Below are 27,354 nucleotides of genomic sequence, written 5' to 3' on the forward strand. Positions count from 1 at the left end.
CATATTAATATTTGTTTATCATACTTTGTCAACTCAATAGATTTAAAATTTATAGTCTAACATGATATAATATATAAATCATATTTAACATGACTTGTGATTATAATACTAAATTATGTCAAATATGGCCTATATCATACCAAATTATGTGGTATTATGAACTACCTAGCCCATTTGAACCTTTGCAATTTGAGTATCTTCATGAAAAACATTACAATAGATTCACTTGGATATTCAAGTCCTCACCTTTAACAGAATGTTAAAAGGATTCATGAATTTTTTAAAGTATCTCTTGGTGTAACATGTAGTGGAAGTGTATACATAGCTTTTATGTTCCTACAACTCAGAAAAATCCATTTGTTTAAAAAAAAAAAAAAATGCACCCTAATGCCTACATTATCCAAAACCTAATTGTAAGAACAGAAAACTTTAGGAACTTTTCGCAATTAACAAAATCCTCAAAAGCTCAATTACATTAGTCTTTGAATTTCAATTAGACACGTTGACAATATATTGAGCGTTTACTTTTTCCCCTTTTATTTTTTTTTCTTTTTACGATTTCCCCTATTCCCATTTTTTTTTTTTATGATAATACTCGAGAAAGATCCGAACTTCCAAACCCAACAAGTCAATAGCCAAAAACCTCCTTTAAAACTACCTTCGATTTTTTTTTTTTAACACATTTCGTCACTCAAAAAAAAAAATCTTTACTCTTTAACTTCACAAAAATCTGATACGTATATAAATCTCAGATCAAATCCATAACTGCGAGCCAAACACATAGTAAAAGAGAAAATGGCGACTATGGCGAGGGCAAGCTCTGGCCTCGCGTACCCGGAACGGTTCTTCGCGGCGGCATCTTACGCTGGCTTCGACGGATCCCTCAATTCCGACAGCAAAGACATCGGCTCCAGGTTCTCAAACGACGTCGCTTTGATCCTCTACGCCTTATACCAACAGGTAATTTCACCGTTGTCATTTCTCTCTTTCTACTTCGTTGGATCCAGCCTTATCCAATACGACACCGAGTTGTTTTTGCTAAGTTCCATTATGTGATGTCTATCTTATTTCAGCTAAGGATTTCGTGCATTAGATTGCTCTTGTATGTAATTTCTGTGTTAATTTTTTGGGGTTTTAAAGTGTAATTTAGTTGGATCTGGTTTCACACTCTGAATTTAAGACAATTCGAATGTTGATCTCTCAAATAATCGAATAAGTATTTGTTTGTTATTTGAAATTGGAAGCTCGGGATTCATATGGTTATTAACTTTCACATTATTATGTGATTTACAGGCTACTATAGGTCCGTGTAATGTTCCGAAACCGAGTTCATGGAGCCCTGTGGAACAAAGCAAATGGAAAAGGTCTGCAATTTGCTGCCGTGAATAATTTTACCTTTTTGGTGCTTCTTGTTGTTGTATGTAACAGGATTTGTGTTTACACTCGGCTATTTTAGTTTGGTATGATTATGCTTAGGGCAGTAGTGCTTCGATCTATTTACTTAAAAGTGTTGTTGGTGATATATGTGTTGATTCAGAGAGATATGAATGGATAGGTCACATACGTGTATTAGATGTTTTTTAGTTGCTTTAATATTTGGTGATGTTGCGGCACTGGTCTGCATAGTTTATATTGTTCAATTCTTGTGGAAAAAGAATGGAGAAGTACTTCTGTGTTAGTTCATATTATTTTATCTAGATTGGTCCAATTTTCTGTTTGCCATATATGCATGCTTTTTATGTATGTGCAATACAAGCATTTAGATAGTTGAAGGCAATTTATTTTATGTCAAATGAATGTTGTCTATATTTTTTTTCCTCTTCTTCTTCTTCCTCTTTGATAATTGTCCCTTTTTAAAACATTTTATTATTTATACAGCTGGCAGCAGCTAGGAAACATGGTTTCTACAGAAGCTATGCGTCTCTTTGTGAAAATATTGGAGGTATAGACCAGTAACATTTTCTGGATTTTTTTGTATGTATATGAATCATTTTAGTTTGATATAATTATTTTCTATTTTCTTCCTTGTTCTTTGACTTCTTGCTAAGGAGGAAGAACCAGGATGGTATTCAAGGGCATCTAACTCTGATTTGCAACCTGTTATAGATGTACAAATGAATGTGAGTAAGCTGTTGTTTTCACTGTTTTGGTTGTATGATTGCACCATTTCCCTTGGTTTGTTATTTTCACCATTTCAAGGGCATGTGACCCTGTTTCAGAGCATGTTCTCAACTTTTGAAGAAGTTCTACACCATAATTTTCAAATACTTAAATTTGATTGTTCATTTGGTGTACAAATAATTATTCTTTTATCAGTCTGTACTTAAATTTTGAAGGAGAGAAGCCTAGTTGCTTCATGGAGGTGCTTTTATTTGATAGGCTTGTTGTTTTCTATACTCACTTTTACCTTCTCAACTTGTTTGCATCTTCATAGCATAATTCAAATGTTGAGCCTATCATCGAGAATGGGAATTCTTTTTCTGAGACAAAGACCATTTCTTCTGAAAATGGAAGCCTGATGGAAACTAAGGACAAAGATATTGTATCAGAAGGTCTAGGTTTGGTTGTCATATATGATCAATGGATTTCACCTCCAATAACTGGTCAATGTCCCAAAGCACGATATGAGGTAGTGGCATCTCTATCATTTAGATACTGGTCCTTTCTTCTTCTTCTTCTTCTCCTTACCTTGTTCCTCATCTAAAGAACGTTTATTCTTATTCTTCAGCATGGAGCAGCAGTTATTCAGGACAAGATGTATATATGTGGTGGAAACCACAATGGCCGTTACCTAAGTGACCTTCATGTAAGTAAATCATTTACCTCAACATGCAATACACATGTTTTATTCCATGTAGTTATTTTTGTAATATCCTAATAATATTCAGTTTACTGTATGGTTTAGGACCTGAAATGAAATATTACTAAATTGTAATTGTCAGTTTCCAGGCCCTTGCTGAAAAATTCTGATATAATTCTGTTATCTTGATAAGCATTGCATTCTTGTTTATATACACATGATAGCTTTCTCCCTAATTTGAGGATTGATACAGGTTCTAGATTTGAGAGGTTGGACATGGTCAAAGTTTGATGCTAAGGTTGGACCTAAGTCAATGGAATCGCCATCTTCAGTAAAAATAGCCCCATGTGCTGGTCATTCATTGGTTAGTAGAGAGCAGAGTTTCTTATTGTTTTCCTTTTACTTCTCAAAAGCAAAGTTTTTTAATGAAAACGTGCACATTTCTTTAGAATCTGTTTGCTGAAAATTCTTTTTATTGATGCTGCTTGTCTTTCTGTAGTTATATGATTTAACTCAAGCTCTCTCTTTTTCTGTAACCCTTCCATTTTTTCCCCATAGATACCTTGGGAGAACAAGCTTCTTTCAATTGCTGGCCATATGAAGGATCCTTCTGAAACTATCCAGGGTACTTGTTTCTGCTCCTTATAACAATTTTCAAAAAGTTGAGGGTTGTATGTTCTTATCCTTCTTTCTCTTGATGACTTTTATTCTGTTGTTTTGTATTCTTGTGGCAGTGAAGGCATTTGATCTACAAACTGGTACATGGTCAATGTTAAAGACTAATGGCAAAGCACCGGTATTTATCTTTTCTTCCTCTTAACTGCCTCTCTTTCCCCTGTATCAACTCTAAAATTTCGGCAAACTAAATTTAGAAACTTTAGGGGGTTTCATGGTTTCTTTTGCTCTTTACAAAGAATTAGACCAACCTTTGATTTTTGAATCTCTAAAATAGTGGTCGCTGGTGAGATTGATCTTGCTTGCTCAATTGAATATGGTATTTAAGAAACTGAAACCAATGCATGGTAAGGTTGATTTCCAGGCAACGTTTAGCTAAAGGTTTTTAAACATATTGGTATGTTTGAAAGGCTGGAGGTAAAACTTGTGAAAAAGGTGCTTATATACCATTGTTCCCCATTATATTCCCATTGTAGCTTCTGTATTTTTTCTGAAATTTGTTCCCAATATGTTTTGAGTTTTTCCCTAATTCAAGTGCCTTGCAGGTCTCTCGCGGAGGTCAATCTGTGACCCTAGTTGGAACAACCTTAGTGATATTTGGTGGACAAGATTCAAAGCGTACACTATTGAATGATCTGCATATACTTGACCTAGAAACCTTGACATGGGATGAAATTGATGCTGTGTAAGATTATTTTTGGCAATTTTATTCCTGCACTATCCCTCCAAACATTTTATTGGGCGCCTGAATTCTTTTGTTAGAGATTAGAATGGTGTCATTTGAAACTTATATTCCTTGGTAACTCTTAATATTTATTTATCTTCAATGTCATGCAGGGGGGTACCTCCATCACCGAGGTCTGATCATGCTGCTGCAGTACATGCAGAGCGTTACCTTCTTATCTTTGGTGGTGGTTCGCATGCTACTTGCTTCAATGATTTGCATGTGCTTGATTTGCAAGCTGTAAGATAATTATTCTTTTTCGGGTTTTGAATGTGCTTGTGTGAGGAATTTGTATCTCCATCTTTTATGTATTTGGATTTGTAGATGGAATGGTCAAGACCCACACAACAAGGTGAGATACCAACTCCTAGGGCTGGTCATGCAGGTGTGACTGTTGGGGAGAACTGGTTTATTGTTGGCGGTGGAGACAATAAAAGCGGTAAATAAGAAAAAGCTTGGTGGAATATGTTGATTCTGTGCGAAAGGCTTACTTTTATTACTACTCCTTAATCTGTATGGTTTGTCCTGTTCTGTTCTTCCAGGTGCATCAGAAACTGTCGTCCTTAACATGTCCACCCTTGTTTGGTCAGTTGTGACATCAGTTCAAGGACGTGTTCCTCTTGCTAGTGAGGTATTTCACATTTTACAAATGCTTGTTACCTGTAAAATGCTATGAATGTGGCAAATCTCTATTTGGATTGCTTAATTATGTGTACTGGTTCTGTTGTGTCAGTAATGCTGCATTGTGTTCTGCAATAGGAATTTTGGTACCATATCAAGTCATGAAAGAAAGATTTTTTTCCTCTTAGTTGTATGTAGCATTCATGTGTTAACATTGAATGATTTATATTGTTGTAATCTATTCCACTATCAATGATTAAAGTTGTAAAATTACTATCTGATTGTCTCTTATTGTAGGGCTTGAGTCTGGTTGTGGGCTCCTTCAATGGTGAAGATATACTTGTATCTTTTGGAGGATATAATGGGCATTACAACAATGAGGTAGAAACAGTTTTAGCCTGTTTGTATGCGACTTTCTTGATCTATTTGTTTCATTTCGATCTTTTTTGTTTTGTTGACAGGTTAATGTTCTTAAGCCAAGTCACAAGTCAACCTTACAATCAAAGATAATGGAGGCTTCTATTCCTGATAGTGTTTCTGCTGTGCATAATGCCACAAATCCTACCAGAGATTTGGAGTCTGAGTTTGAAGTTGGTCAAGAAGGAAAAATCCGAGAAATTGTTATGGATAATGTTGACTCAGAGCTCATGGTGTGTGATATTTTGATAGTGCATTCAACATTCAGTTCCATTAAGTTCATTGGAAATCTGCTGGTTGAAATCTTCTGATATAAAAGTACATGCATGCTCTATGCATGTTTTGAATTCTTCTGTATTTATGTCTTGAATGCTTCTGTTGCTTATAGCTGATATAGTGGATTTAGTATACTTTATAACATTCATATTAGCATCAGAAATTTGCTTTTGACATCTGCAGAACTCTTATGTGTATTGGCAATTTATTTCTTCTACTCAAGTTTTAGATTATGTACAGAAATCCAAAGGTGAGGAGACTAGTGAGCACATTATAGCAACACTCAAAGTGGAGAAGGAAGGACTGGAATCATCACTCAACAAGGAGAAGTTGCAGTCTCTCCAGCTAAAGCAAGAAGTAGCAGAAGCTGAGACTCGAAACACAGATTTGTACAAGGTAATTTCTTTATTTGTATAATGGCAGGTCATGTAGTTCTTTGACAGTTTCAGTTGTTTGTAATTTTAGAAACATTGGTGTCTATTAGCTTAGACATTTTCTCACTAAATTCTGTTTACCTCTTAGGAGCTTCAATCAGTACGCGGTCAACTTGCTGCCGAGCAGTCGAGATGTTTCAAATTAGAGGTATGTTCAAGTCAAGAGAAGGATGCAATTTTTTATAATGTACTTTTATCTGTTATCTCTGTATTGAATGGGCATTCAAAGTCTGATTTACTTTAATACAACCATTCTCTGATGCTTTAAAATGAGAATTTAAAAGCAGCTAGGGTTCACAAATAAATCATGGTGCATACCGGGTGAATTTGAAACATTGCTCGACTTTGCTGTTAGTTTGAATTTATTTGTAAGATAGGGATATCATACTTTACTACTATTAAGATTTTGTTTATAAAATCATTAGTCTGCCTCCAAAATACAGAACTCTATTTGCTGTAGGGCAAAAGCCTCTAATTGTCTTCTAATACTCTTCAATCAATAGGTTGAAGTTGCAGAACTGCGACAGAAGCTTCAGACAATGGAAACACTACAGAAAGAACTTGAACTTCTGCAGCGACAAAAGGCCGCATCTGAACAAGCTGCCTTAAATGCAAAGCAGAGGCAAGGCTCTGGTGGTGTATGGGGTTGGCTTGCAGGAAGCCCTCCACAAAATTCCGATGATGCCTGAAATTCGTGGAAAGCCTAATTAAATAGTGAGTGCTAGAAATTTTTTTCCCATTGATCAATTTTTATTTCAAATATTTTTTTGTTCAACTTAACATGGTTCTTTCTATGGTGGGAATAAGGTATACCTAGTTAGCGTAAATGACCTTGGGGGGTTTTTGCATGTCTTGATAGAATAGATCATAGTTTCATTTCATATAGTTTTTGCCAAAGTTTTATCAGAATTTGTGTATTCAAAGCATATGTTACTTGACTGAAAGTATAGGTTTCAATTGCTTGCCAGCAAATTTGAGAGGATGGTTTTATGTGATATTAAATTGATAAACATGATTTCTACGGTTCAAAAAGGCACCCCATATGGGGAAACTGTCATTGAATATAGAAGCAAATGGAGCTGAATCTGAGCTACCCATTTTCTATGCTCATGTTAACCATATTCGAGCTTTTTTATTTTGAATGATGGAGTTGCAGAAGTACTAAGAACAGTGGAAAAACTGCCAAAAAGAAAAGTTAATAGACAACTCTGAAAGATGGAGAAGAACAAAGATGTTTTGGACAGGACTAATATTACAAGATTGAAGGCATTTGAAACGCAACAATGAAAGAGGACCCTTGGCTTAATACATATAACAGAGGAAATTCGGAAGTTTATATAACATAATTTTCTTGTCTTACATGGGAGTAGGGATGTCAATGGGTATAGTATGGGAGCGGCAGAGCATTTTTCATCTCCATTCTTTGAATTTTTATATTGTACTTATATTTATATCCAACTGAGTATTTCAAATTTATTTCTATCTTTATTCCTGCAGGTATTTAATAGGTACGAAAATTTTTCATACTCAACTTTTTTAAAAAAATAAAAATAAAAATTTATTTGTGAGGTTTTTTTATTTTTAATTTGTATATTTAGGTAATTTTTTATAAAATATATTAATATATTTTTTAATAAAATATATTAATTTTAATTAGTTTAAAATAATAATTTATATTTTTTAATAAAAATTTTATTTATTAAATATATATGTAGAATATCAGGCGGGTATTATATTTTTTATTTTTATTTTTATTTTTAATAAAAATTTAAAAATATATTTATCCTTAGCTATTTCTTCACAATACTTATTTTTATTTTTATTCAAATAAAAATTCAAATTTTATAATGAGTAAGGGTAAAATTGACGCTCGTGGGTTTCATGGAGATCGTTAAAATTTTACAAACTTGGGCGCAATCATCGTTTTATTGCCAAAATGGACATCAAAATGACTTATGATACAATGCAAATGCATGAGCCATCGAGTTCTAAAGCACTTGGGTCTTTCAGTAAGTGGTCCCTTCTTTTTAATCTTTTTGGGTCGTTGTGATTATGGCTAATTTCAAGTCATGTGAATTCAAAATAAAAACACGTTGTTTTATTAAGAATTCTGGATCTCAATTAGTTTGTGTACATTTTTGGAAGTGAAACGTCAAACATCGTTGCCTACTTTCCTTAATCCGAAAGGCTGAAAACATTGATTTATTATCTTCTTCTCGAAGCATTGCCACGAACTTTCCAAGCCACACGCCTCGTACGCGTCTCCCCACCACATCACGCCTCACAAGACAAACGCTTCTAACCTCAAAACAATGCTCTTCTCCCTTCGAAATTCAATAATTTTAGTCAATTTAAACCCAAAATAAAATATTATTTTCCTAAAAAAATCATTATTTTTCAAATAAAATGTTATCTACTAATTCTTTTAGTTCGGAACTTATTTTGAAGAAATCAATTTAATACACGCGGTGAATTTATTCTGCTTTCCACCTGAAATTCTTCCACTAGAATCCCCCTTTTGCGTCGGTTTCAATCCAACCGTTCCTTCCTAATTGTTTCCTTTTCAGCCTTCCATTCTCCATCAAACTTTCTCCATATATATAATCCTTTTCCCTTTAGTGTTTCATCTTCAATCCAAATCCAAATTGCAAATTTCCATTTCCCTGTAATTGTTATATTCTCAACCAAATTCTCAACCCCTTCATTAGAGCTTTTTTTTGTCTTTTTGATATAGAAGAAAACATGGAGTTTAGGCCTTTAGAGATCAATGTTAGATCTGCCAAAGACCTTAAGGATGTCAATCTTTTCACCAAGATGGACGTGTATGCCGTAGTTTCAATCAATGGTGATCATCGTACAACGCAGAAAACTCCTGTTGACAAGGATTGTGGCTGCAACCCCGAGTGGAATTACACCATGAAATTCACCATAGATGAAGCTGCTGTCCATCAGAACCACCTTAACCTCGTGTTCCGTTTGAAATCTGATCGTCAGCTTGGAGACAAAGATATTGGAACAGTCTACGTCCCCATCAAGGAACTGCTTGATCAAAACAATGGGAACGGGAAAATTGAACAGCACGTCAGCTACAACGTCAGGTTGCCTAATGGAAAGGCAAAAGGTATCCTGAATTTCTCATACAAGTTTGGAGAGAAGTTTAACAAGGCTGTTCCACAACCTCTAGTTCCAGGGCCTGAAGCCATGTACGTAGACAAACATGGGGAGAAGCCAGCTATGGCGTATCCACCACCACAAACTGGTTATCCAGGGGCAAGTTCAGGACACCCTCCTCCTCCAGTGGCATATCCACCTCCTCCCCATGGGATGGCAGGTTATCCATATCCTCCACCTGGTGGATATCCGCCATACGGGTACCAACAGGCTCCAGCTCCAGGTTATGCATATCCAGGGTATCCCCCTCAGGGTGGATACGGTTACCCTCCAGTGCAGAAACCGCAAAAGCCTAAGAAGAGTGGCATGGGAGCAGGGTTAGGATTGGGATTGGCTGGTGGATTGTTGGGTGGTATGTTGATTGGTGATATGGTTGGAGATGCGTATGAAGCTGGTGTTGAAGATGGGCTTGATTTTGATTTCTAATTGCCATTTCAATGTTTTCGTTCTTTTGTTTCTTTTTTTTTTTTTTTTTGCTTTGTTTTGAGTTCTTCTTTAGGTTGTTGGGAATGTAAATGGGGATATTTGGGTTTGAGTTGATTAATAAAATCAATGCAACTTTTTTTGCAATGTTCTTGTATGCACTGAATTAGTTGCTTTGTATTTGGTAGACATTGAAATTATTCTTTCATGTATGGAATGATCACCTTTAATCCAAGACCTTTCTTTATAAAGAAGAATATCAAAAGACAACAATTAAAAGTATTCTTCCCTTGGTGCTCTGATAAAGATGTTATCTTTATCATTCACAAATGGTTTGAAGCATTTTATTATTCCCAATACTGATGCAAAAAAAGTGTTAAAAAACCAATACAAAAACACCAGTGCAAACATGGAGGGGCTTATTGTTACCCAATCAAGTTTCATTGTTCAATGTTTTCACTTGTTTTTTTTTTTTTTTTCTATATTTGCTATTCCTTTCAGGATAGCTGATGTTATCTTGAATTGTAGAATCTTAACATTTAGATTATATAAGAACAAAGGAACAGAAAAGGCTTACACTTCAACTATTTTTATCAAGAATTAGAGTGATTAGTCAAATGAGTACCAAAGGTAATTGATTTAACCCATTAACCTGATATATATGGGGATCTCTCTTACTCAATGACAATAAGCACAAATAATACCAATCGGTGAAAAAGCAATTTGCCAAAGTTTTTAATGCACTTGAAGCAACTTTATCAACAACAAGCCTTTTCCATCCGATCCAAGAACAAGAAGATATAAGTAATAGGCAACCAGCTTTTCATTTGTAAACATATCAATATTTGTCTATCACATATCTAGACTTTTCCATCAAGAAAAAACCAGTTCAAGTCAAGACAAAACAGCATCAAGATAAAACAACTAGTTATTCTTTCTTATGGGTAGTATAGTTAAGACTAAGAATGAAAGCTTACTTACTTCCATTTACATTGATATATACACCCTATGTATGTTCTTCGCAGAAATTTGTGATCTCAAGCTATAATCTTCATACAGACTTTGAAAATGTTTCTTCTTGCTTTAAGAAATTGTAATCTTCAAGTTGAATCATATGTCCACCATTCACTGGGTCAAACTTGCATCGACGGAAGCTGCATAGGGAAGATAACAAAACAAATGGATTTATCTTTGACTCTTCCAACCAATCAAGAAGTTTCATGGACTAAAGATAACCGAGTAAGCAGTAACATGTGAAAATCAAAATAACAATAACTTCGGGCAGGACATGAATATTCACATTGATGTGCCATAAGAATAATTTAACATGTAAAATCTGGACTTTTGTCATTATAAGTATGGGCAAATGACCATTAAAATATCATAGGCTGGGTAACAATCGATCTCATTAGCCCAACCTGCAGATGCAATGAATAAAATAAGCATCAATCAGACACACACAAACACAAAAGGATCCTAAACACCAGGTACTTTCAATTACCTTCCATCCATGCCAATAATCATGACTGTGTTCTTTTGTTGTTCAAAAGCTACAATGTAGCGTGAACCTTCAGGCAGCCGAAATTGAGCCACTGACCACTCTGAGCTGAAATATTTTGGCAATACACCTACAAAAATTACAAACCTTAAATGAGATTGACAGATAAAAACAGCAATCATCAGTCACATAACGTAAGAGCAGTTCAGGAATAATAGGATTGTATGTCAAGCAGTCCCTTCACGTAGGCCTGATCTATGCTTCACAAAATTTAGTAATCCATAAAGAAAAACTTCGAAACCCTATAAAAGTCCAAAAGGTTGAAATTCTTCTAGTTTCTGCACAATCCCTAGTTCCAAGTTCTTAGAACAAACAACTAATAAAACAAAAAGGTGAAGTAAGAAGCAAAGAGATGGTACCTTTCAAAATAGAAAAGGATGATAAAGCTAATTGATTAGAAAGAGGTGATTCAGATGCATTGCTTGACCTATCATTCTCCAAAACTACTGAATCAACCTTGAGGCTGAAGACATGGACAGTTCCTTTGTCACTTGAGACAGCTAGCCACTGGGCAGTGGAAGAGAAAGCAAGGCTATATATCTCTGCTCGGTCTGCCCCTCTCCTTACCTGCACCAAGATTTGAACTTAATTTACAGATTGCTTAAAAACACTAGCCACCAGAAATTACTCCTAATAAAATCATAAATAACTAGCAGGCAAGAAAAATAAAGAACAAACAAGACTTGCCTAAATAATTCTCAAAAAGAAATCAAGATCATCAAAACAACAAGCCATCCAAGAAGAAGACTATATGACATACTGTTACTGATATTGTGGCATCAGAAAGAGCTCCTAGGTAGTAGTTTAGCCAAGCCTACAGATCTTGAAGCATAACCTGAAACTCAATAATTCTTCTTTTGCAACTGATAATAGAACCCCCACACCCCACCCTTCAGTAACAAACTACTCTCGCATTCATTCTTATTTCTCTTATTCGGTCATGCAATCATTCAGTTGCAAAGCCTGATTCGACGGTGAGTTGACATCAAATAATATTTTCAAAACTCTACATCAAACTCCATTAATCCTTACATTGGAACCAACCTTTTATTTTGACTTAAATAACATCAAATTTCATATACTCGTACACCCAATACACCCAAAAGAACATACTTTAAAGAAAAAGAAACAAAGAAGCTAACTAACTTAACCGATAAACTTCATGGATAACAATCATAGAAATACAGAAGTAATTATCATTGTTTCGTACCTCTTGAATCAATGCCCCATCCAAAGCAGTAAAGACTCGAATCAAAGTTCCCTTACTACTAGCCGTAGCCAAGATCCTTCCATCATGAGTCAAAGCCAAGCACGTGATATTCGAACTATGGGCATTTATGAATTTACTCCTTTTACTCCCATAATTCTCTAGAATCTCTACTCTCACTGTTCCTTTTTGCAAACCAGGGCAAGCCAACACCATGGGACCCCACACCTGCGAAACCTCGCATAAGCCTTTTGGATTCGACGTCGTTTCCAGCTGGTGTAACAGCTTTAAATCCGAGAAGTTGTAGACGTAGATTTTGTGGAGGAGGGTGACGATGACTGCGTCGTGGCGGATGCGGATGGAGCGGATTGGGGAACGGAAGTTGAGCTCGCCGAAGCAGCGGAAGGCATGGTCGTCCCATAGGAGAGCTTTAGTGCTGGTGTTGGTGGAGAGGGAAGGGGAGCAGCCGACGAGAACAAAGACTTCGGAGCGGAAGAACATGGAGAGGAGTGAGAGACTGGCGTCGAAGTCGCGGCGGAATAGAAGGCCGTAAGGGTCGGTGTTGAAGACGAGGAAGCCACGATCCGTAGCGGCGGAAAAGCAGGTGTTGTCTTGGTTGAAGGAAAGCTGGTGGATGGTGGGTGGAATTTGGATTTGGGTTCGGGTTCGGGGTGGACCCGGGGATGAGTCCGGGTCGGAATGTGAAAGGGTTTGGTAGGAGGAAGACATGAGCAAAGGAAAGGTGAGGATTGGAAGAAGAGAAGAGCTTATCAGTAGCGTGAAACAGGAAAGAACTTCACGTCTGAAGCTTCCATATGTTTACCTTCTATTTTATTCAAATTTTAGATTTTTTTTACTTTTTCTTCTTCGTCTTCGACTAATAATTTAAAAAAAAAATCAACTTTTCTGAATTGAAATACTCCATCAAAGAAAAGGGCAAATTTAGATTTGATATCCTGTATTAAATTGTTATACAAAGGGCAATAACAAGAAGCAACAAATTTTTTTATATTATGGGCAATAATAATAACAAGTAATAAAAAAAATTTTATCTCAAAAAAATTCGGATTACAAATTAATTATCAACAAAAAATCATAAAAATTTGAAATTAAATATTTTACATTCAGATCCTAAACTTTAATAATTTACATCTACCCTTGTTGAAACAACAAAATTAAAATGCATTGAAGTACTTTGGATATCAAAATATTCATTATGTACATGTGAATCAAATACTTTGTCCTGATCCATCGGTACAGGAAAATTCTCATATCAAATGCCTAACAAATATTAAGAACAATAATGACCAAGAAGCTCCGTTACTATAAACAAAGGAAGTATTTCAAATTTCATAAGCAGTTATGCTTAAGCCCACTCTTCTTGAAATGCTCTATAATTTCAGTCATACAGAGCCTTTTGCAAAATCTCGTCTTCCTTGTCGTTTTATTCCTTACATGCCGATTGTTATATAGGAAGGACCTAAGCACAAAACATGCTGATGAACATGATTAAATATATAGGCCCAATTAGACAATGCTAAGCTACAATTCTACCACATCCATAAGCATGTACTCAGATCTTTTACAATAAACAAAATTAATGACATTGAGAATCACCCAAATTTACTATCTATAACTTTATATGAAATTTATCCGCCAGCATCTTTAGAAATGACAGGTAAACAATGTAAAAAAAATTAATTGGGGGGGGGGGGGGTGTAATTGTGAAAACAAAGCTTTTCCAGAAGCTTCCACAACTGCCTGAAGGGAAAAGCTTCTAGAAAATGTAGATAGGGGAGAAAGCAAGAAAGAAAGAAACTGATCGGAAACGGAGAATAATAATAGTCGGTTGAGAGAGGTGAGAGAGATGGAGAGATGATGAGTTACCCCGAGAATGGGATCTGCAGGAGCTTGAACAATGGCGGCAAACACTGAATCCATTGCCTTTGGAAGAGAGTCGAAGACCTTTTGTGGGTTTAGTAAAAGTTTGATGGAGATGAAGACCGACAGTGGGTTCCGACGTCGAGCCAATCCTTCATCGATTTCGCAGCTTCTGACGAAAAATCTGTAAGTTGAAATTCCAATGACGTTTTATTACTGACAATTTAGGTTCGATTAATTTATATTTTTCATTGGCTTTATTTTAAGCTGTGAGGATTACCATTATGAGGTTTTTCATGCTTGCATGTTAGGTATATTAAGAGCAAACTCTTTCAACTATAAAAGCAAAATGATTTTTTTGGGTTTTCTACAATAGTCTATCTGAGATTCAATTCTCATGGGTAATTTTCCCTTCCTCTTTTTTCTTTATTTGTATGTTTAGTAAACTCTTTTTATTTTGCTTTGCATGCAACTTTTTTTTATTATTATTATTAATTTTCAGAAGTTTTTTGTATTTCTGATTTTCATACTTCATTTTGTACTCAATATTTTGTATAAAATTTGTTTATCTTGTTGGCAAAAATAAAATAAAATGTCGTATAAGTACATGGCGTATTTGTATGATGCATATACCTTTTTCATCATCATAAAATATGTTAAAAGTCATTTTCTTGATTTTTTAAAAGCCATAATAATTTATGGCATTATCTTATGGCACTATCAGTTGTCATCTTTAATATTCTGCTTAAGTTTGAATGTAATATTTCAAGGCACATTTTTCTGTCTATCAGCTTAATGCATCTTCTACCATGCTCATTGTTGGATGTTGTGTTCATATGTAGGAATGGGAATCTCAGCACTATTCAGCACCTTTCCGAGCTCCTGAGTTGTGCCCAAGCCATACAGATATTGATGAGAGGACTGATATTTGGTCGTTGGGGTGCACTTTATATGCAATAATGTAAGAACTAATACTTATACATGCACTGATACAGTGTTTGCTTTCTTTAAATAAACTTTTTTTTGGTTTTACTTTCTGTCCTTTTATCATCATTCATCAAGTTCTTTTGTTAAACAATATAGTAAGCAAAGTGTCTGGGTAAGTCATGTGGCTGGAATCTCTTTATTGGTTTCCTTCTGGCTTAATCTAAGGAGTAGATTTTAAGTATTTGATATGAAAGTTCTATAATGCTAAAAACAGGGCTATTGTTTTTTCATGTAGTTGTCCATTGGTGTCCAAACCAAGGACTCCTCTTGCAATACCAAAAAAACACAATAACAACAATAAGAAAATTAGGTAAGAGGTGATAGTCACCTGCGTTTTAAGGGCAGCCCATCCAACCAGCTCTGGAGGAATAAAATGACACCAAGACAGGCCTCTAAATCACCGGTCAACTTGCGTGCCTTGGGGTTGTAAAAATGTGAGAAAAACAGGCCAAGAGCTCTTATGGTCTCCATCAGGCATGCCTCCTGTCACCCTTTTCAACCTTAAAACCAATGCAATTAAGTGAAGCAACCTTCACATGCATAAGAACATTATGATTTAAAGGCTCAAATAAACTTTTTGTTTTTCTATTGGAAATGAATCATTCCAATGTACTGTTTAAATCTTCCATGATTTCAACATCATTCCAATGTCCATTGGGAACTAGCTTAATTTGTTGTTGGTGGTGCTGATCTTTGGGCACTTTGCTTTTCTTAAATGTTGTGTGAATCTCAATCCTGTTGTCCTTTTGCAGTGTGGTATGTTAAACAAGATGAATTTTCTTCCACCAGGTTTACATTCCAAATATAGTTTAACTTTACAAGCATATTTTATTTGAAAGAGAGTATTGTTGTTTTTTTTAGGTGCCATAGGGTGAATAAAATTGACTCCGACGAGGCTGCAGTAACTTCATGCTACCTTGATTTGGCCTAGGGATCAACAATTCACTATTCAGGCAATACTTGGGAGTGCAAGGTATTTAAAAGTAATATACCAAAAGAAATCATATGAATTTTGACCTTTGCATGATTTATTGATAATTTACTTACGTTGTTATTCAGCAGTTTAAAGTGGCATACAAAATCACACACAGTGACCAGAAAGCATCTAATCCTGAAATGAGTAGTCATGGCTTACCTGAACTTTTATGTTAAAAAAAAAATACATGTTTGCTTTAGTCTTCTTTTACCAATCTTACTGTGGTTGAAACTGAAGCAAAACACTCTGATGTGATTGTTCTATGCACAAATTCATTACCGTTGTTTGCATCAAATTATTGTCATGCTTTTTCATGCTGATATAACTCTCTCTAAAAATAAGACGAGATTTAACAGCAGCCAAAGTCACCATTGAGTTGAACCAGCTCCATTGTATTATTTTTTAGCTTAGTTCAGTGTTCCTCTGTACTATTTGAAATCAAAACTTCAAAACTTAATCATGATTAGTGCAATCTTTAGTTGAAGATTGAATGGTGTTTTGCTTTCCATGCAATCTTTAGTTTGCACATATTGTTTCAATAACTCCTCAGGGTAAACCTCTCTTGATCGAGTTTGAGTCAATATTGAGCTCCATGGTGTCTTCCCCAATGGCATCCATTGCTGGAACTACTATCCCTGGTTCTAGCGATAATGTAATGATCAGAGAATTGATTAGAAGATTAGGAAACATGTAATTCTAGTGATATTTCACCTCAGCCTTCCATTAAACCAAATAACAACACTAACAGTGCCAACACTTCATGTTATAATACTCCATTGAATTCACGTTCAAAGCTCAATCTTTCAATGATGGATTCACAGATCAAAGGAAATTTGAATGGCCTAGGACAGCATTTTATCTTGAGTATTAATTTGTTTGTAATGTTAACCATTTATCTGGAACAGGGGTTCGATTCTTTCAAAACTGTCTTCAGTAATTCTGCATAAATGAATTACAAAACGACTTGTGATAGCTTTAATATGGTGGCGGTCCCCAATTCTTGGGCTTGCCAGCTCCTGACTTAAGGTTGAGAACCACTATTTCTACAATTATTTCTAAATATGCTACTTGGTTATGCATGTGATTGTTCTTCCACAGTTCAATTTTTATCCGATGGTGTTAATCAGATGTTCAGTGGTTATTATGATGTTGATATAGGTTAATGAATCTTTTACTAAATTCCATTGTTGTAATTCCTAGTTAAAATATTTCATGCACATGGATGGACACATCAAAAACATAGATTAAACTACAAATTATAGCTTTCTGTCAAGGAAAAGACAAGACAGGATTGTTTGATATAAAATTTATTAGTGCCAATCAATTGTTCTTGTGTTATAAATTTGTACCTGCAATAGTGCATTTAATCAAATCTTTTCTTAAAGTTGGTCTGAGTTTTGTTATGAAACTGTTTCCTTTCACTTTCAGAAAGTGCTATAACAACTGAGTGAAGTCACTTTTATTGGCATAATTATGTATTGAACATTAACTTAAATCCCATTTCCCAGCAGGCACGCCTTTGTAAGCTTCATCTCTCTAATTTAACCCAAGGAGGAAATTAAATGTCAAGTCAAAACCGACATTTTGAACATTCATCTCTCTAATTTAACCATTCCCTTGAATTACCGATTCTAGCAAATATTACCCAAAACATTCATGAATACCCAAATAAAGAAATCAACCGGAAGGATGGGAAACAAGAACATTTCCATAATTATCACTAAAAGTCATTTTCATGCACTAAAAAGATAGTACAAAAAGGTAGAGATCCCCTAAACTCCTACAATAACATTAAAGGAAAGAGGAGTTAAATTATGTTTAAATGATCTTATTAGGCTAAGCTTTTTTGGGGGATTTGGGCTTTGATGCTTTTTCAGGATCAGATGACGAAGAAGAAGAAGAAGAGGTTTTCTTGGGTAATAAAACCGGGTTAATGTTCGGAAGAACTCCACCACTCGCAATTGTTACCCCTTGAAGAAGCTTCCCTAACTCTTCGTCGTTTCTCACGGCTAGTAGCACGTGCCTTGGGTTGATCCTGTTCTTTTTGTTGTCACGTGCCGCATTCCCAGCCAGTTCCAACACCTGACCAAAAGTAAATAAATAAATAAACCAAAGGAATAAATCCCAGAAACAGATTTTTAGGATCTAAACATTAATTTCTATCACAGAAAAATCAATTAAAAAAATATTTAATCAAAATACAGCAATAGAAATTTGATTTCTAATTTCGCTTTGCTTTTAACATTTTCTCGTTTCTCTAACAAAGACAATCTTCTAAAAGTAGATCAAAAGAAAATGAGGATCAGATACCTCAGCGGCAAGGTACTCAAGGACGGCGGCAAGATAGACGGGAGCGCCGCCTCCATAACGCTGTGCATAACGACCTTTCTTGAGGAACCGAGCAACACGACCCACGGGGAATTGCAGTCCCGCTTTTACCGACTTAGAAACCGCTTTCTTCCTGTCTCCTCTCCTGCCCCCCGCCGGCTTCGATGTCGGCTCCATAAAATCTTAAAACGACGATGCTTCGCTTTTTAGGCTTTCGGAGGGAAAAATATGACCAAAAAAAAAAAGAAATAGTTGAAAATCTGAGAGATTTTTTATTTGATCTGAGGACAGTAGAGAGCTGTTTTTCCTTTGTTTGGATTTGATTTGAATTTGAAGGGAAAATGACAGAGGAGAGCGGGTTTTTTATAGCTGCAATATGCCACGTTGGCAATCCGTGCGTCTAGTTTTCGGCTAATAAGAGTCTGGATCCATGGTTTAGATCTGACGGGTAGATTTTGCGGGGGTTGGGCTTGTTCAGGTTCAATCTTACGGTCAGAGATTGTCCACAGTAACCATCCTTGCAATTGGGGTTTGGGCCAATCAGGAAATTGCTTGGGGCAAGAGCCAATAAATTTGTTTAATTAATATATTTAGGATAAGGTTGTTGAAATTGATTGGTAATATTAAATCTGTTTATGATCGGATTCATCGAAAAGATAGAAATACTGAAAATTTTATTGACAATGTTATGATCTTGTCTGATAACCTTTTAAAAGATCCGGTTGAAGTCCATTTCGTAGTTGTCAGGTTTAGAGCTCCAAAATTTTTTTTAAAATATATGAAAATATTGAAAAAATAAAATAAAATATTAATATTTTTAAATATATTTTTAACAAATTAAATAAAAATTATATTATATTAGTAAAATATAATTTAAAACTAACAAAATTCATGTTTAGAATCTGACTCGTATCAAACCAAGCTTGTAAATAAATCTAAAGTAAAAGAATATTAATTAGATGTATTTATTTATGAAGTAATGATCATGAAAACGTCATTGCTTTTTAATTTTGGATGACGTATATTTTGTTTCCTAGAATTTGTTCCCTCGTATTAAGAACACGATAATCATAAAAGAAATAAAATTACATTATCAAAATTTTAAAAAAGAATGATTTCTAGGATGGATTTCAACAAATGACAACTCCAGCATTTGTAAGGGTTGTTTTGCATTAAGTTGGAGCTTTCAATAACGATTTTCCTGGCCTATCCAACACGAAAAGCATCAGCATCATCAGGGAACGACCTCAAAATCTGCAATTGCATCTTCCTCAACACAACGGCAAACTCCAAAGCCTCATTCATGGCAGCTCGAGCAGCAGCCAAGGCATCCTCAAGGTCCTGATTAACCATGTAATATGAACATATTTGGCTAAGAATACGATCATGCCTTTCTTGGAACCTCAAAGCTCTTTCCTCTGCATGTTCCAATGCCTGACTAATGATCCTTAGCCTCTCTTTCAAAACCTGTTGCCTTTGCCATTTCTTGAAACCTGGTAGAACGAAAAAGAATGAGGTAGAGAAGCCGATAACCGCAAAAATTATACGAACATAATCCATCAATAATTTCTGTTAGTTGGCAGAAGATAACAAATGAGAAATGTTTTCGTGAAGAATGGAGATTCCTTACTTTGATTGACAAGTTCTTGGTGGCTTTTGTGTTACTCTTCCATCCTTCATGGTTTGCTTCAATAATGGTCATGTACCTTTAACTTTTCATTGGGTTCTCTCAATACCCAAAAAGAAAAGATTAGTATTACTTTTAACAGATACATTTTTACCAAAACAGGGAAACAATATATATATATATATATATATATTCTAACTCATCATTTATATTTTGAGATTTTTGCAGATATTCTACCCCGTGAAGTACTTAAATCAGGTAAATGTTTTTTTGATTTCCTGATTCTAGGCTTCCGTGCTTTCCTGTTGGATGACAGTATCTTCCTTAAGCGCTGACAACGGATCTCAGGATTAGCCCAGCCCTTTCCCCAATCTGAGAAAGTGGAATAAGCTCTTGGTCTTCTCATTGAGAGAAGCATATCTGCTTCCGGGTAAACATGGAAAGCTTTATCACGTTCGGACTGGAGAAACTCCAGTCCCTTTTTTGTTGGTTCTGGGAATTTTATCTGAACATGAATCTGCAGAAGACAATGCAGTTAAACGACAAACCAGAGTGTTCAAGCAATATATTCATATCTAAAAATCCAGCTGATTCCACGCATATTAGAAAAGAAACAACAAAAGAAATGCATGTTTTTACTTTACAGAATCTAAGAACAGAAAGGAACAACTAGCAAAAGAAGCAACCAAAGATATTCTAAGCCACCTGTTCTGGACTAGAGTGGCTAAGTTGCCCAGGTATGTTGAAGGGATGAAACCTTGGTGAGTGGCAATAGGACATAATTATACTGTTAGGATTGCTTTCAAATTTTGTTCATGGACTGAAGTTGGAGAAGCTGTTTTTTAAGTGTGTACCTTATCATCCCCATCTCTGATATATCCTTTAACTTCCATGATCCGAGCTAGACCTCTCCACCATAGCAGATCAGTCGCTATGAATTTTTGAGACTGCATATGGCCATCATATGACAATCATCAAATAGCATGTGAGAATTCCTGTAACATATATTCAATATTGTTAAACCAGGTAGATACTTGAAAGAGAGATCACCTGCTCCCTTATTTTATCGACAAAAGTTCTGAGGTTAGGCTTCGCCAGGAAATTTTGTTGTTGAATATCATTACACAGAGAATCATCATAAGAACCGTCCATGAAACTGCTCTCATTCTGCAATTTGATATAAATATCATGAACAGAAGATTTGAGAAACTAAATCTGTTTGATCATAAGTGTATAATTTGTTCATTAGCTTCATGAGATCTTCAAGAATGTAACGAAATGTAAGAAATTAAATAAGAAAATGAAAACAATCACACACACTTACATAACGAGCAGCAATAATTTGCATCAAAATGTTTGCCTCCTCTTTCAAATCCTGCATCTTAGGAGGTCCATCAACACAAATGTCACACCTAAGTAAAAAGAATTTCAGTGGAAGAGTTAGAATAAAGGGGGAAAAGGAAAGAACAATCAAATAGCTAAATCTCAATGAGATCTTATTCTTGTCAACTGTGGAAAAACACAATTATGAAAAAAAAAAAAAAAAAGATTATATTGCAATTACACCATACAGTGAACAACCTTGTCATTTGGCACAAAGAGGTTCTTCTTGCTTGAAATTTAAAAGATTACACACATACATTTATAAGCTAATTGTTATCTAGGTCAGTGTAGATTGATCTTTATAATTTGGTGGTTTCAAATATATAAATAAGTACCCATATTATGAGAACTATGATATGGAAATCCCAAAATAACATCACATATAACTACCATACAAAACCTTAAAATAAGCATTACATACAAGAGGCACTTCTCATCACCAAAATCCTCCCCAAAGTACTCAACAAGGGTTTTGGCTCGACAGGAAGAAGTATCCATGCCATATCTGCAAGGAAATAAAAAGTTCTGTAATAAATAGTCAAAGAAGAAAGGGAGCAAAACAAGCAAGAAAAATGTTTTTTATGCAAACCTGAAGAAATCGGATAACATTTTATATGCCCACTTTGCCTGATCTTGGCTTCTTTTACTAGGCAAAAGTGTTGGCACTCTTGATAAGTTTGCATATAAAACTGCTAGGACAAAGAGTACAGATCATTCTAACATTAAAATGTTCCCAAAATCAAGGGTAAAAGAGGTGATCAAAATACAAACTTCAGATAGTAGTAAAAGGCTAACATATTAGTAGTTCTCAATTAGAAAAAACACTAGGTAAGTTTTTGCTTTGACAATGACCATGACATATGTTCTAAAATAGTAAATAGGCTTACTGCAATCTGCTAATTTTCCATCCCTTCCTGCTCGACCAGCTTCTTGATAATATGCTTCCAAACTCTGCAATCAGAATCAAGCTTTAGAAAAAAGCTCAATTGATCAAAAAATGATAACTATATCCCACCAATTATGGGACAGAAACCTGTAAAACTATTAGGCATACAAGTTGCAAGGGAAAAGAAAATGTGAACCAGTAATATGCCACACAGCAAGACCTATCACCAAATGATGCAAGTCAACAATTGCACAAGTAAATCAAAACCAGAAGATAGACCTGTGGCCAACCATAATGTATGATTCTTCGAACATTTAACTTGTCAATCCCCATTCCAAAAGCCATAGTTGCAACAACAACCTGCATAAATAACTTGTCTGTTAGATGGCTGGATTAGATAAAAAACAGTAGTTCACCTATAAAATATCATTTGATCTCAATAGACAAAATAAGACTAAAGAAGAAAAAGGATGTAAAAGGTATAAACAGAGAAGAGAATTGCAGAACGCACAAAAGCAGATTCAGCATTAGTTATGTAATCAGCATTTTATAAGGAGAGAATGAAAACTAATCGTTGGATATGCAATCATATCTAGGCTACAGCCTAAAGGCAATAAATGGTTTTGACAACCAGATAGCTAACTGGATGAATGTTTGAGAGAAGTCTAATCTTGGGAAAAATGATTTAATTTTTGGAAAAGTGAACATCTTTTCAAAGATGGTTACAATAAAAATACAGAATTATACAGAAGTAATTCATTATCTTAGTGAATACTGACAACCCATACCTCTAGGGAGTTCTCATGAAATTCCTGGTGAACGCGCCTTAAATGCGATTTTGGCAACTGAGAAGAGAAGAGAGGGGAAACTCATAAAATAGTTTCTTATTAAACAAATATAAACTCTTATCATTAGCATGTAGAACCTAGCATGCAAGATTTTACCAGTGAGAACGCCAGTCAAATAACCAGAATGATATGCATGGGCAGAGTTTTAATGGAATGAACATCAGAATGATTTGTTAACATGCACAATGAGAGGAAAACGACGAAGAAAGACAGAAAAACAAGATTTAAAACAGAAAGAAGCAATGACATATATGCTACCAACCAGGCAACCACAGTTCAAAAGTACACAATAATTAGTGCTTAATGACTGCAAAAAACTGAAATGTGATTTGCAAAGGAAGAATGAAACTAAGACATCATCAAATCACAGCTCAAATGTTCAAAGAATTAGGGCTTAATGTCTGCAAGGATATGATAAGCATCATTTTAGACCCAGATTAAATTTTGTATAAATATTTACCTTTGCATTGTAAGCAGCAGCCTTTACTCCAAACTTGCAAAGATACTTCGCAATGCTCAGTGTTTCCTTTCTTGTAGGAACATATATGATGGTCGGTCCTTGTTCAAGAGGCTCTTGCAAAAGCCTCAGTCTTTCTTCTGGTTTATTTGGTGGTTCGATTGTCTCAAATGACCCATGTGAATCCCTTTCTTCAGAATAAGCTTGTCCACAAAATTCACCATAGGCAACTGAAAAATAAAAGCAATCAAAATATAGCAAAAAGCAGCAAAGCTGGAATCTTTTCATGTCTATAAGACAAGACAAGCAATGGCATACATGGAAGATCAAATTAAAGTATCAAAGGATAATACCATCCCAATCTTCCACGCTCTCAAAGACATCAATCTCATTTTCTAAATACTCTACTGACATTTGCTTTTCCCTTGAAGAAATTGGACCATTTTCCTTTGTTGAATTTTCATCATCACTTTTGTCAATGTCACTATCTTCAATGTCATTAAAGACACAAGCAGAAGAATGATCTGAATCCGATTGGCCATGGATTTCTTGTGAGATTAGAGTTTGTTTCGTTTCACCAATCTTTTTCTTTCTGGCGTAAACATCTATAAGTTGACAGAAATCCGTTCCATATGAAGACTCCAATGTTCTACTATGTTTTACCTGTAAAGAGCGGAGAACAAAATTTGAGATTCCCAGTAAAACACACAAGATTTCATGATAAGAGATAGTATAGAGAGAAATTCAATATGTTCATTGAAAAGGGAAATAAAATCAAATGAAAACAAATTGAAACCATTTAAGTTTCTTGATACATAAAAACCCCTCCAAGTGGAAGTTTGAAAGAAGCAAGAGGGAAGCAGAAGAGAAAAAAACTAAATATGACTGAAACGCCAACACAAGTGAAAACTCACTGAGAATCGTAAATTTGGACGGAAAAATGAAGTGACCACAATCTTTGTCTCCTTTGACATGCACAAAGAATCAAGAATGTCTTGCCGAACCCGAACTGTGGCAGTAGCAGTCAATGCCATAATTGGGATGTCATACTTCAAGAATATTAAATTTCTGGCACTGAAATTCTCTCGCAACACAGACAATCGACTGAAACAGTGGAACATACGATACAAGAACTTATAAGGATGTAATAAAATGAAATTACAAATTACAAAGAGATGTGTGGCTACCGAAATGAGAAATAGCCAAATAAATACAGAAAAGGTAGTAGAGAAAAAAAAAATCAAACATTAACAAATTATGGAAACTTACAACAATTGACTTAGTATAAATGCAGTCAAAATTCACTATCTTGTGTAAAACACACTTGTTTTAGCCATGAATAGTTATTTGGCTGACTCTTAACTGTTTTTAAGACACGGTTTAGTAAAATGCATGCTTTTCCGAAAATCAAATAAGCATCAATATTAAGTTGAATGAGTCAACAAAAAAATATAAACAGCCACACAAAACATAAGCAATACATACCCATAGTCAGGCCGAAAATCATGGCTCCACACAGATATACAATGTACTTCATCAATTGCAAACAATGTGATTCCATGACTTTCTGCCAGCCTCTGAAGAGGTTTTATTAGTCTGCACAAAAGTAATAGTACTTTCTCAATTACAAACAAAATAAAGAACAAATCATTTTCTTAGAGGGAAAACCAAGAGGCAATATATGCACCTACCTCAGAATTGTTTCTGGACAAACATATATAATATTATACATTCCTCTCATGGCTTTCTGCTCCACGCTGCTGTCCAGTTGTCCAGATCCAAGAAAACAAGCAGAGACCCCAAATTTTGATAATTTTAAGCATTGATCGTGCATCAAGCTTATCAAAGGAGAAACCACAACTACAACCTTTCCTGTTAATAATGCTGGAATCTGGAAACAAAGAGACTTTCCTGCAGAAGGTAAATAATTAGGACCTTCCAAGTTATGAGATAGCAAAGTGAATTTGCAAAAAACAAGACAAGCAAAAGAATATAAGTATTAACCAGATCCTGTTGCAGCAAGAACAAGACAGTCTTGGTGAGCAAGCCACGCAGCCAAGGCTTCCTTCTGGAAACCCTTCAAGGATGAAAAACCAAAATGCTTTCTTAATAAACTGTTAGCCTTCAGCTCCCAATTCAATCCAATATCCAGCTCCTCAGAGCAGCAAACTTGCAATGATTCTGGCACAGTTTCAAGTTGATTATTCATAAATGGAAATGGTTCCTTGTGTTCTTCCTCAGGACTAGGCAACACCTGGGATCTGGACACAACTGCATCAGATACATCATTACCCCTGATTCTTTTGGGTGTACTTGCAGATTGAAAATGATCCCATATGCTAGTCTGTCGCATTCGACCCATAGATTGCAACAACGACGTAGCTCTCTTACCCAGACTCTTCCCATCCCTTGAAGAACATTGAGAACTAGTTGATGCACCGAGATTATTCCTACGACAACCTTTCAAAACATACTCAACCGCATCATCCACTGATGGTCCTACGGATTCTACAGCTTCTATGGCATCAGAATTCTCAAATCCCATTTCAATAAGCTTCTTAATAACTTGATCAGACGACAAATCATTTCCACCCATTTCATGAGAACTGTCAACCAACGATCAAACAAAAACCTTCCTATGGTAAAGGATAATTCAAATGCATATAAAACAAAAGCCAGTTGACTCAGTTGAGTTCTATTCGAAAATGACACTAGAAATCTATTTCTTTCACCATTTTTTTCCTTTAAAATTTATTTTTTAAAATGATAATAAGTAATAACGATGATAGGGCAGGCAAAAGTAATTTATAGAGACATAGAAAGAAAATTTTTTAAAAAGAAAACAAAGCGATGCGAGCTTCGTCTCACTACACTAATGTCTAAATCGATATTTTATGAGTTTTCTTCATTTTCCTTTTCATTTTCTAGCAAAACAAACGAACCTCGAGGATCAAAATCAAGCACAGGAGTGAGGAGATTTAAAAGTTTAAAGAAAACGAGATTCCAATGAAATAAAAGCCAAACAAATTATTAAAATTTAAAATCGGACTGCAAATTAGGTAAAAAAAAACAAAAGTGCAGAATTCTGACCTATCTCGGAGGGCGGTTCAGCTTGAGATCCAAGAAAAATTGGGGGAATTTTTGGGCAATGAGGAAAGCTTCTTTTTTTTTTTTTTTCTGAAATTTTTTCTCTGAATTAAAATTTTAATTGGCCGCGAAAAAATAATATTTGCTTTTGAAGAGCTTAAGGCGCAAAAATTGAACCTTAGGGCTCCAATTAAAAAGTATTGAGAGTGAGACCCTTGCAAATTACTTGATGAAACGACGTCGTAAAACCTAAGTTATTAGAAAATTTATTAAAATTATATGAAAATTTGTATTGATTATCAAAATTTTAACAAAAAATTATCAAAATTATATAAAATTTGTCAAAATTAAAATATATCAAATGTTATTAAAATATTATTACATAATTTTGACAAAATTATGTAAAAAATTATATAAAAGTTTTTCAAATAATTATTTCTTTCATCTTTGCCATTCTAAGGCTAGAATTAGGCACATCTAATGAATTTTTTAAATTCAAAAGTAATGAAAATAAAAGAGTTACATTATTTTAATGAAAAACATATTATTTATAATTTTTTTATTACAATCAATTAATTATACTATAAT

At 34.9% G+C, this 27,354-nt stretch overlaps 5 protein-coding genes and 1 long non-coding RNA gene across 13 annotated transcripts; 3 read left to right on the forward strand and 3 right to left on the reverse strand.

Annotated features, from left to right (window-relative positions):
- Window positions 1-679: 679 nt before the first annotated feature.
- On the forward strand, window positions 680-7,435 carry LOC111277310 (acyl-CoA-binding domain-containing protein 4-like). 3 transcript variants are annotated; one of them, XM_022863676.2, is made up of 19 exons: window positions 680-960; window positions 1,294-1,364; window positions 1,879-1,942; window positions 2,049-2,120; window positions 2,435-2,629; window positions 2,729-2,806; window positions 3,054-3,164; window positions 3,359-3,425; window positions 3,535-3,596; window positions 4,021-4,160; window positions 4,313-4,439; window positions 4,524-4,638; window positions 4,742-4,830; window positions 5,118-5,201; window positions 5,282-5,470; window positions 5,754-5,909; window positions 6,036-6,095; window positions 6,451-6,661; window positions 7,104-7,435. In XM_022863676.2, exons 1-18 carry the CDS (start codon window positions 796-798, stop codon window positions 6,634-6,636), a joined length of 2,031 nt encoding a protein of 676 aa, XP_022719411.2. In that variant the 5' UTR covers window positions 680-795; the 3' UTR covers window positions 6,637-6,661; window positions 7,104-7,435. The 3 variants fall into 3 exon arrangements, with proteins under 3 accessions (XP_022719411.2, XP_022719410.2, XP_022719412.2); XM_022863675.2 differs by lacking the exon at window positions 7,104-7,435 and having other exon boundaries at window positions 6,451-6,919; XM_022863677.2 differs by lacking the exons at window positions 2,049-2,120; window positions 7,104-7,435 and having other exon boundaries at window positions 6,451-6,919.
- Window positions 7,436-8,290: 855 nt separating this feature from the next.
- Window positions 8,291-9,688, forward strand: LOC111277313 (C2 domain-containing protein). The gene has a single exon (XM_022863680.2). It carries the CDS (start codon window positions 8,690-8,692, stop codon window positions 9,542-9,544), a length of 855 nt encoding a protein of 284 aa, XP_022719415.1. The 5' UTR covers window positions 8,291-8,689; the 3' UTR covers window positions 9,545-9,688.
- On the reverse strand, window positions 9,559-13,261 carry LOC111277312 (autophagy-related protein 18a-like). The gene is made up of 4 exons (XM_022863679.2): window positions 12,310-13,261; window positions 11,459-11,666; window positions 11,043-11,169; window positions 9,559-10,695 (listed from the first exon to the last, which is right to left on the reverse strand). The coding sequence occupies exons 1-4, from the start codon at window positions 13,033-13,035 to the stop codon at window positions 10,593-10,595; spliced, it is 1,164 nt and encodes a 387-aa protein (XP_022719414.1). The 5' UTR covers window positions 13,036-13,261; the 3' UTR covers window positions 9,559-10,592.
- Window positions 13,262-13,978: 717 nt separating this feature from the next.
- LOC149518293 (uncharacterized) lies at window positions 13,979-17,329 on the forward strand. Of its 4 annotated transcripts, none has more exons than XR_016343755.1 (4): window positions 13,979-14,373; window positions 15,030-15,148; window positions 16,036-16,147; window positions 16,701-17,329. It is a non-coding gene; the product is annotated as an uncharacterized LOC149518293 (long non-coding RNA). The 4 variants fall into 4 exon arrangements; XR_016343754.1 differs by having other exon boundaries at window positions 17,056-17,329; XR_016343753.1 differs by having other exon boundaries at window positions 16,036-17,329.
- A 509-nt stretch (window positions 17,330-17,838) lies between these two features.
- On the reverse strand, window positions 17,839-18,821 carry HTA7 (histone H2A 7). Its single transcript, XM_022863681.2, has 2 exons — window positions 18,461-18,821; window positions 17,839-18,232 (listed from the first exon to the last, which is right to left on the reverse strand). The coding sequence occupies exons 1-2, from the start codon at window positions 18,653-18,655 to the stop codon at window positions 17,987-17,989; spliced, it is 441 nt and encodes a 146-aa protein (XP_022719416.1). The 5' UTR covers window positions 18,656-18,821; the 3' UTR covers window positions 17,839-17,986.
- A 598-nt stretch (window positions 18,822-19,419) lies between these two features.
- On the reverse strand, window positions 19,420-26,930 carry RECQSIM (RECQ helicase SIM). Of its 3 annotated transcripts, none has more exons than XM_022863683.2 (17): window positions 26,770-26,930; window positions 25,684-26,285; window positions 25,371-25,590; window positions 25,165-25,275; window positions 24,594-24,783; window positions 24,033-24,342; window positions 23,683-23,909; window positions 23,163-23,219; window positions 22,654-22,734; window positions 22,376-22,439; window positions 22,078-22,177; window positions 21,910-21,993; window positions 21,430-21,517; window positions 21,156-21,272; window positions 20,960-21,052; window positions 20,109-20,622; window positions 19,420-19,971 (listed from the first exon to the last, which is right to left on the reverse strand). In XM_022863683.2, the coding sequence occupies exons 2-16, from the start codon at window positions 26,273-26,275 to the stop codon at window positions 20,308-20,310; spliced, it is 2,649 nt and encodes an 882-aa protein (XP_022719418.2). In that variant the 5' UTR covers window positions 26,276-26,285; window positions 26,770-26,930; the 3' UTR covers window positions 19,420-19,971; window positions 20,109-20,307. The 3 variants fall into 3 exon arrangements, with proteins under 3 accessions (XP_022719418.2, XP_022719420.2, XP_089620317.1); XM_089764191.1 differs by lacking the exon at window positions 19,420-19,971 and adding an exon at window positions 20,811-20,862 and having other exon boundaries at window positions 20,483-20,622; XM_022863685.2 differs by lacking the exon at window positions 25,165-25,275.
- Window positions 26,931-27,354: the final 424 nt, after the last annotated feature.

This window comes from Durio zibethinus, chromosome 7, assembly GCF_047325235.1.
Source record: "Durio zibethinus cultivar Kanyao isolate XHJ-2024 chromosome 7, ASM4732523v1, whole genome shotgun sequence".
In the NCBI taxonomy this organism is placed as follows: domain Eukaryota; kingdom Viridiplantae; phylum Streptophyta; class Magnoliopsida; order Malvales; family Malvaceae; genus Durio; species Durio zibethinus.